Below are 9891 nucleotides of genomic sequence, written 5' to 3' on the forward strand. Positions count from 1 at the left end.
AGTGTACTAAGTTTATATTTCAGCTGTATCAAAATTCAAAAGCCTGTCTAACTCCTACAAATAAATCTCATTCCATTGAGCAAATAATCGAAATTCGAAGAAACCCACATAATCCGATCCAATAAATATCGATTTCGGTTGGTTGAAAAATATAAATTGAATGAAATCGGATTGAAATTTATAAAAAATCAATTAGACTTTATTTTAAAATTTTAAACTTTTTTATATTAAATTAATTTAAAAAATAAATAAATTTAAATGAATCAATATTAAATTTAAAATCAACATTGAGTTAGCATTAAAGTCCAAACTGACACAATTCATCGGAACCTGCTACAAATTGTCCACTTCGATTACAACTAGTTTATGAATGATAGACGGCCAGCAGCGGATTTAATCTTTTTCAACCTGATTAGATTCGATCGAATAAAATTTTTCTCTCAATCCGATCGAATCCGATCCATACTCAACTCTACTCCATATGTGATTTTCCCCCGCATCCGACCCATTTTATAGCAGCTCATTCTGCATCCTTGGGTGCAAACAAGACCTGAACAACAGAAATTCATCCGCAAGCTGCTAGCAATAAGCTATCAAAGTCCCCACATGCCACGGCCCCTCTGGGCCAGAAGCGAGCAAACCAATCGGCACGTGGCAATCACTTCCAACGAGAGCTGATCCAAAAGCATATGGCTTTCACAAATCCTGAAGTGACAACATCAGTATCTCTTCATTTTTATTTAACTTGGCAATTGCATTTCTTAGCCACTAATTTTAACTAATTTTGGATGTTTATATTTCCACTGAAACTGCAGATTATACTCACAATTAAACTACAAAATGTGGAGGGGAAAAAAAACAAAATCAGAATGCGAATCATCTAAGACTACCTGAATGAAACAAGTAGATATACACAAAACAAACATGCTCCCATGATTTTGGCTTGATGATGTTTGACATCGTTGGCAACTAATATTCATGCCATATAACCATTATAATGGGAGATAAAAGAGCTATTAACCTTTATGGTTAAAGAAAGAAATTGCTATCACCCCTCATGAGGTTTTAGCAAGATAAGTTTATTTCTTTTTTGCATTAGCAATAATAAAAATATGCATGTATGATAGGATCCAAACAATGACTAAAGTTTCATCTCAGAATACATTGTCATAGATTCATTATTGATGATCTCTGTGTCACCAAGTAATACAAGACTATTGAGAATAAAGCGCACTGACAAAGTTATTTTTCATCCAACAACTCAAATGGTTATGGATAAATCAAGACATCGATTTTAAAGAAAAAGCCATGCTGCTCTCTTTTTATTTTTTACACAAATACAAAAATGGCTCTTAGTCTTCTGATATTTAGAAGTCACAGATGTGCACTTATGTATGCTTCATCACAGTCCAGGCACTGATGATAATATGAATAAAACTGAAAAATAGCAGCTGACATTAAGCATGGTAAAAAGAAGTGGCTAACGTGCTTCTACCGGCTGAGGCCTGAATCAGAAAACAGAGAGAGGAGTCATGTCCACTAAATAAGTTCCCGACAAGCAATTTCTCACGAACAAAACAAAGAATGCAGAAATCACACAATGATTTAGCAGGGTTATTCCATAAATTTTTAAAGAAAACTAAAACTATCCTCACATGTTCGGCATGCCCTTGCATTTAGTAGAAATGATAAATAAAAAAGAATAATCATTATAGTAACATCACTTCTAGATGTCCATGTATAAAGACCAGCAAAGTAGATAAAAACTTAACATCTTAAATAATGGATTTTACAAACACAAAATTCCACCAGTAGCTGGCCAATTTGGATGGCTTATAATTTTAAATAGAAAAACTGGAAGTTTAGTTCATCACCAACTCTAGGTGCTCCAATAAAATTTAGTGCAGTGAGTAGCAGATGAATAAATAATGATATCCATAACAAAAACAAAATATAAGAATCACATAGAAGTGACCTCATAAAGTCCAAGTTGTAATTAATTCACTGTAGATAATAATTGAGATTGTTGGCACCAAATTAGGTCCTCAAAGCACCTTTTGTTTGCTTCGCCAAAGCAACTTTTTTCCCCTTGCATCATCCCTCCATGCTATCACTACTCTCCTCACCATCTTGTGTGAGGTCAATCCAAATCTCAAAAATTACATATGTTGTCGGAAGAAACGAGCGTACAAAGACCATATCAGCAAATATTGCAGGTTTGATTGAAGACAGAAAGGAAACCAAAGTCTAAATTAACTAAAAGAGATCATGAATTCTTTGTACAAAAAATAGTTTACCAGTCATTAATCACTAAATTCCAGGTTGAAAATTCATCAATTCGATATTGATCTTTCATTAAAACCACCTCCACAGCCGGAGAGGCACTCTTCTCAAGGCACAACTGCTGCTGTATATTCTCTACCCATTCTCTTCTCCAATTAGTAGACGCACAAAGAAGAGTCATCTCCTTAAGCACTCGTGCTTTTGCAATAATAAACTTGGCAAACCCTAGGTCAGTGCTCTGCCCTTCAAAACCTTTCATTGTGACACTTTCCAGATGGCAATCAAGGCAATCAAGGGAACCCTGCCGCTCCCAATACCCTGAATCGCCATCATGTGGATCATCCAAGAAAACAATCTGAATAAAAAAAAAAAAAAAAAAATGGAGGTGAGCCCTAAACTTTGATTTCTTTTTTTTTTTTTTTTAAATCCTCTATACATTAAATTTGCATACAAGAAATTACCCGAACATCCAACGTTTCCAAGCAAGGGAAACATTTGAGCAAGTCATATACGACCTCTGCCTCGCTATCATCATCGAAGATCACACTAATGGCCAATGTTTTCAGACTATGCATCCGAGTACTCAAGCTACTAACCGTTCTGTTCGGCTGTGAAGCATAAAGAAATTGAAAGACAAGTCTTACACTGAGAAATAATGAAACAACCTCGCCTCTATGGTATAAAGATACTTACCTCATAAAATGTTGTGGCCTCCATGAACAGAACAAAACAATTTGCGGGAAAAACCATATTAGCATCACATTGGAAACAGGATAATTAAGGGGCAAGAAGAGTACCTCAAAGCAAGTTCCGCCCATCTTCAACCTCTTGATGTCCATACAAACGAAGCCAAAAAGCTCCATCTTTGGGGCATTGAGAATCTCCACCTGCAAATACTCCAACGCGTTCTCGCGGAGCATCAAGCACCTGAAATTGGGGGCGTCTTCGATGATGAGCTCCTCGACCGAGTCAGTGTAGTCCGGAGACGAGCACTTCAGCACCAAGCTGTCGAGACTCCGAGAGCGGACATGGAGGCTGCGAAGGCCCGTGCAGTGGATCAAAGCTACGTGCTGGAGGGACCGGCAGTAGGAAAGCAGGTCGTGGAAGGTGCCGTCGCATAGGGCGGTGAATTGCATGAATAGGTTTCTGAGGTTAACGAAGGCGGGAACGGATCGCGGAAGTTCTGGTAATTGGCAATTCGTAAGCTTCAAGGTTATCAAAGAGTTGCAGGTGAGAAGGGAAGAGGGCAAGCGGTAGAAGCACTGCTGCTCCTCGGCGTCCTCGACGAAGCGGCGTTCGTAATGGCAGAAGAAGGAGAGGTCTCGGATGCCTTTTCGGGTGAGGATTTCGAGCCAGGTATCGACGTTGGTGGGGTTGTCGAGGAAATACCCGGAGAGATGGCTGGTGGGGATGGGTCCGCAATGGACGGAGAGGATCTGGTCGATGGCACGGGCGCGCCAGGCCTCCTGGTGGCGCGGCGTCCAGGAAGCACTGGGTCTTTTGTTGCGGTGGAGGTGGTCGCTGTCTAGGTGGAGGGAAGCGGTGGTCCAGAGGTGGCGCCACCGTGTGGAGAGGACGCTGGTCCGAGCGGAGTCTTTGATGGGGAGCAGGGAGAGGATGGAGGAGAGGAGGTCGTCCGGCAGGAGGCTGATTAGATCCGGACCATCTCCGCCGCCTCGTCGGCCGGAAGGTGCCTCGGATTTCGATCCCGGCACCCTCTCCTTCCTCTTCGTGCTGGCCGGCATAATTCTCTGCCTGTTATTTTTCAGCCACCTTCACAATTTCTGAACTACGCCTCCTCACAATTTAGTTGGAACCCTAGCGATGTCGGATGGGAGGCAATTTTTGTAGATAAAAATCAACCTATCTCATTATTATTATTGGAAGAATTTATGGATATTGGGATTGTTGAACAATTATCTCTTGCCTCAAATTGAGAGAAGGTTTTTGGTTAATTATTTATCTTCTCATCATTTGATTTTACTTTAAATTATATCGGCCAAATTTTATGAATAAACTTTTAAATTTTTTATTAATGTTAACGAAAAATATAATTAAAAAAAATATTTCCTTGCCTCTATGGTTTCTCCCGTGGATGGTTCAAGTAGCGCGTTGTATTTTAAAAATAATTTTTTATTATTTTCTCTCAATTTATTAAATTTTTTAAAAATTTAAATTAAATAAAAATATAATATTAATATTCCTCATCTAATTCGTATATTTTAATATCTTTACCTTTTAATTTCTTTTGACATGTGTTGCATGCCTTAGTTTTATATTAAAATGACAATTGCTATAACGATAATAAGACAGTATTATAATAAAAAAATATATAAAAAAAAATAATGAGATTAATGTCTCATCATTAGCTTCTGTTATAAGGGTTATCCCATCTCAGTTCATCATAAAATCGATCTCCATTTGAGATCATCAAAAATTCGATCTGAATTGAAAACTGAGTCCATATAAAGCCGATCTGAATTGAAGGTTGAGTTTACATAAAGCCAACTTGAATAAGAGGCTGAGTTCATAAGGAAGACAACTTGAAACATAAGCTGAGCTCATAAAGAAGTCGATCTGAATTGGAGACTGAGTTCATATAAAGTCGATCTGAATTGGAGGTTGAGTTCATATAAAATCGATCTGAATAGAGGCTGAGCTCATAAGAAAATCAATCTGAATCAGAAGCTGAACTCATAAGGAAGCTGATCTGAATTAAAAGCTGAGTTCATATAAAGCCGATCTGAGCTACTTGAATTGATTTTTGATAAAATATTATGATCAGCTCATATATATATACCGATCTGACTTATCTCAGCTCATATGAATACCGATCTGTCCCATTTCAGCTCATATAAATACTGATCTAAAATAAAATATTACATATATCCAAGACGTTCATGGTCTCATATGATACTTAATTTTACTCTGATATTTTATCGAGGTGAATTATTATATTAATTACCACAATCATCTTATTAAAATCCACCATGATCTCTACAACTAAGCTACAATTGGCCACGATCTCACATACAACTGTGCTACAATTCATCCCCAACTAGCACATATAGCTAAGTATGGCCTCATTTCTGATCAATATATACAGCTATGCTTTAGCTCACTTATAACTGACCTTCAATGACTTAATAAACTCTACAGCTGACATCCAATAGCCTAACAAACTCTACAATTGGCCTCTAATGGTCCAACAAACTCTTCCAATGGTCTCATCAACCCCTCTATCCTCCAAGTAAGTTCTAACTTTCAAATCCCAAATTTGTACTAGAGAGAGACTCTGTTGTTAGGACTTTCGCTTTCACAAAGTCATAAACTCTCTAGCTCCTCTCCAATCCCAGTGCTCTTTATTCTTCTATTTTTTCATCTTCTATTTTTGAGACTTAAACTGACTTAAGCATCGAAGGATCAAGAATCGGAGGATCCTCATCCGATTTCTTAATTTCTTTTGCAGATTTTTTGGAGAAGCTCCCACTGGATCGCAACGATCATTCCAGCCCAGCCTCACTCGATCTGCCCTTATTTCAAATTTTAAGCCTCGCAACAACATATTGGTGCTAGAGGAAGGATCCGGCTCAAAAATTTGATAAAAAAAAATGATGGATCAAAAAGCATAAAGCAACTCTATATCTTGACTGTCTCCCTCTAGAGTTGTGCTGGAAGCTGTCTCATCTTCATTTCAATGGAGATTGGAGGGTAGATGAATTTTTTTTTTCAAAAAGGTAGTACATTGATTAGTAAAATTTTCTTTAATGTTTGAATTCTTTTTCACATGAGGTCAGATCTTTTTGCCTAGTCTCGTCAGGTCACAGCATCTTATCATGCCATCTTTAAAGCTTTAAGTTGTTAACTCATGACATTAATGAAGGTGGCCCCCATATAGTGTGAAGTGACAATACTCATCAATTTTAAAAATCAAAAAGCCAAACTCAATGCTCGAAAATATGATAAAGGACAAAAATATTTTTTCTGGCCTCCTCTTTTCTCAAGTCCTCCAAATAGAATTCGTGACTTCTATGGTAATAAACTCTCAAACCTCATCTATTATTATATTTTTTTTATAAATCAACAAGTTTTTGAGCACATGAGCTGAAGAAAAATCAAATGACGACAAGAAGGTTTGTCCAAATGAAATATCTGTTTGAAAAAATTTAAGTTCTGAAGAAGAAGATCGTGATAAAAAAAAAAAAAATTATCATGCATCTGACCTCGGACATGATCGAATGATTCTTCTACACCAAATGGGTGCAATGATGCTCGTTATGTCATCGATGACACGATGAGATTAAAACAAAAATGAGAGAGATAGAGGAAGAGGAGAAAATCCTCGTGTGCCCAACTTTGTATCTGGTCAAAGCCACGTTACAGATGATGTTAAAAAAAGAAAAAAAAAAAAGAAAAGAAAAGAACAGAAAAGAAAAAAGAAGAAAAGAAAAGAAAAAATGAAGGGCAGAAGTGGGGGAGAAGAATGTCAGCTCCTCCTCCGCCCGGGGTCGCCCGCACCCTTCGACGCCAAATCGGCCAAGTCGGTGGCCTCCCACCGCCAACACACTGGATCGGTGCCCCATGTTCCTCTCGAGGCCGGGCATCGAAGAATCGGCCTTCACCGACGCCTCCCGGGACCAAGAACCGCAGACCGACCTTCCTTGGCATCTCCCGCATTCCCGTGAGCGTCTTGGCACCAAGCTTCGTCGGGTCGGAGGCCCTAGTGCCTTCGGCTCCCCTCCCAGCGCTCCCGCTCACTTTTCGGCATCAAATCCGCCCGAGGTCGCCGAGAGGAGATAACTCCCTTCGCCCGGAGTAGCCAGTGGGCCACCCGCACGCCCGCGTGCGTACCTGTGCGCCACCCGACGTCAATTCCTCCAAATCGAAGTCCTCCCAACGCCAATCCCGTCGGATTGGTGACCTATCGGCACTCCCGTACGTCGTCCGGAGTCAACCATTGGTAGATCAGCCGACATCAGGGCCTTCCAGCACTTCCATGCACGGCCGATGGCTCGACCCTCACCAAGTCTCTCCCAAGCTCTATGATTCTTGGCGACAGGCAATGGTCAGTCCAGTGCTCTCCCATGTTGGCATGCGCCTCCGGCATCAAACTGTCACCGTCAAACCGATAAGCCCCCAAGCCTCTCCCAAGCTTTGTGATTCTTGGCGATAGGCAACGGTCAATCCGGCGCTCTCCCAAGTTGGCATGCACCTCCAGCATCAAACTGTCACCGTCAAACCGATAAACTCCCAAGCCTCTGCACCTACCAGCGACAACACCGACAGTCCGGTGTAATCTCGAGCTGCCGTACACTTCCAGCATCAACATCAACAGTCCGGTGCTCTCTCAGCTCCTGGATCCTGTGAGACTCTTGGTGTCAAGCATCGTCAGTTCGGTGCGACCCCGAGCCAACATGAGCCTCCCAGCACCGAGGCCCGTCAGGTTGAGACCCACCTGGCTCCCATGCGCATCCAAGCGTCAAGGCCCGTCAAATGGGAACACATCGTGCTTCCGCACTCATCCCAATGGGGTATACCAACCACACGGCTCCTGACCCTCTCTTTTAGTGGAGTTCTTTTCCCAAGTAATAAAAAAAAAAAAAATTATTTATCTAAATAATTTAAATTTTAACTTATTTACAAATCTAATACAAAAATTATAAAATATTATTTTGAATGACATTTTATCAAGACCATATCACCTCCATTTTCCACATAGACGTCATCCAAAAAATAAAAAATAAAAAATATTATTTTAAATGACGTTTTAAAAAATACCATTCAAAATGACGTTTTTTAATTTTTTCCTCAAAAAAAAGAGAAAAAAATAGAAAAGAATGAAAAAAAATAAAATTTATAATTTTAAATTTATAAATAAATAAAAATTTTAATTTTGAATGAACGGTAAAATATAAAAATTTAAATTTTTAATTCAAATAAAAAAGATAATTTTAAATTATTTTCTTCTTTTCAAATTAATTTTTTTTAAAAAATATATAAACAAAAATCTTAAAAATTTAAAAATTAAAAATATCATAGAAAAAAATGAGAAAGAAATATGAAAAAAATAAAAATTTTAACTTTTGAATTTAAAAAAATAAAAATTTTAATTAAAAATTATAAATTAAAAATTAAAAAAAAATTAGAATTTTAACTTTAATTCAAATAAAAAATATCATTTCAAATTATTTTTTTCCTTTCAAATTATTTTTTGAAAAAAATATCTGAAGAAAAAAAAATTGATGTAAAAAAATAAAAAATACTATAAAAAAAGAAAAAAGGGAAAAGAATAGAATTGAAAAAAAAATAAAAATTCTAATTCTAATTCAAAAACAAAATTTTAAATTTTAAAAAATAAAAATTATAATTATAATTCAAATAAAAAATATCATTTTAAATAACTAAATTAATTAAAATTTAATTTTTTTAAAAATATTGTAAATAAAGGAAGAAAATACCTAAAAAAATGTCAAAAAGATAAAAAAGGAAAAAAATGAGAAAAAAATATAAATTTAAAATTTAAAAATTGAAAATTAAAAATTAAAAATTTTAATTTTAATTCAAATAAAAAAGATAATTTCAAATTATTTTCTCCTTTTAAAATTTTTTCTTACAAAAAATATTTCAAAGAAAATCTTAAAAAATTAAAGAAATAAAATATACCATAAAAAAAGAAAAGATGAGAAAGAAATGGTAACAAAATATAAGGTATAATTTTGAATTAAAAAAAAATTAATTTTAGTTCAAATAAAAAATATCATTTCAAATAACTTTCTCCATTTAAAATTAAATTTTTTAAAAAAAATATCAAAAAAATAATAAATTAAAAAAATAAAAAGTACCATAAAGAAGCCATAAATTTAAAAAAATAAAAAAAATTATAATTATAATTTTAAATTTGGAAGAAATAAAATTTTAATTTTAATTAAAATAAAAAATATAATTCAAATAAGAAGCATCATTTCAAATTATTTTTTTATTTAAAATTAATTAATTTTTTTCTCATACCACACCGTACGTACCTGTTCGTGTCTGTATCAGATCGAGATGTACCAGTACGATCTGATTCATCTCATAATTAAATTATTTGATATATTATTATTATTTACGTTATAATTTCTATAGTTCTTTTAGCATAACTTTTTCTCTCCTAATGTTCTGAGACACATTCGAGTATGTGTATCCATATACACAAAGCATAATATCTGATCATTTGAAATTAAATAATATAAAATAAAATTAATATTTAATATTATTAAATAGAATAAAAATATCAAACGTATAAAAAATAGTACAATAAAAAATTTAAAAAATACTAAATACAAATCTAACAAAGACTAAGTCCCACAAGGACGTCACGGTGCCCGTGGTTGCTTGGACCTTCTCAGGAAGGTCCTCGCCGGCTGCTCCTGCTCCTACTGTGATGGCTTCTCCCCTATATCAGTGGAGGAGATTTGCTGATCATGCTGTTCAGGAATAACTGTGCTGTCGGATCATCTACGGACTGAGCAACCCGCTCAACCTTCTCATCTGGATACACGGATGGACCTGAAAAGAAAGTATCATACTCATGTGGTTAACTGGTACCCGATGATATCATTTGGAGGA

General features: G+C 36.1%; 1 protein-coding gene across 3 annotated transcripts; it reads right to left on the bottom strand.

Annotated features, from left to right (window-relative positions):
* Window positions 1-1126: 1126 nt before the first annotated feature.
* Window positions 1127-4132, bottom strand: LOC105048814 (F-box/FBD/LRR-repeat protein At1g13570). 3 transcript variants are annotated; one of them, XR_012139088.1, is made up of 5 exons: window positions 3081-4132; window positions 2977-2994; window positions 2745-2891; window positions 2055-2638; window positions 1127-1505 (listed from the first exon to the last, which is right to left on the bottom strand). XR_012139088.1 is itself a non-coding variant. In XM_073252666.1 (5 exons), exons 1-5 carry the CDS (start codon window positions 4026-4028, stop codon window positions 1481-1483), a joined length of 1479 nt encoding a protein of 492 aa, XP_073108767.1. In that variant the 5' UTR covers window positions 4029-4131; the 3' UTR covers window positions 1127-1480. The 3 variants fall into 3 exon arrangements, 2 of the variants coding, with proteins under 2 accessions (XP_073108767.1, XP_010926574.1); XM_073252666.1 differs by having other exon boundaries at window positions 2298-2638; window positions 3081-4131; XM_010928272.4 differs by lacking the exon at window positions 2977-2994 and having other exon boundaries at window positions 2298-2638; window positions 3081-4127.
* Between the last annotated feature and the right edge of the window lie 5759 nt (window positions 4133-9891).

This window comes from Elaeis guineensis, chromosome 2 (genome assembly GCF_000442705.2).
Source record: "Elaeis guineensis isolate ETL-2024a chromosome 2, EG11, whole genome shotgun sequence".
Lineage (NCBI taxonomy): Eukaryota > Viridiplantae > Streptophyta > Magnoliopsida > Arecales > Arecaceae > Elaeis > Elaeis guineensis.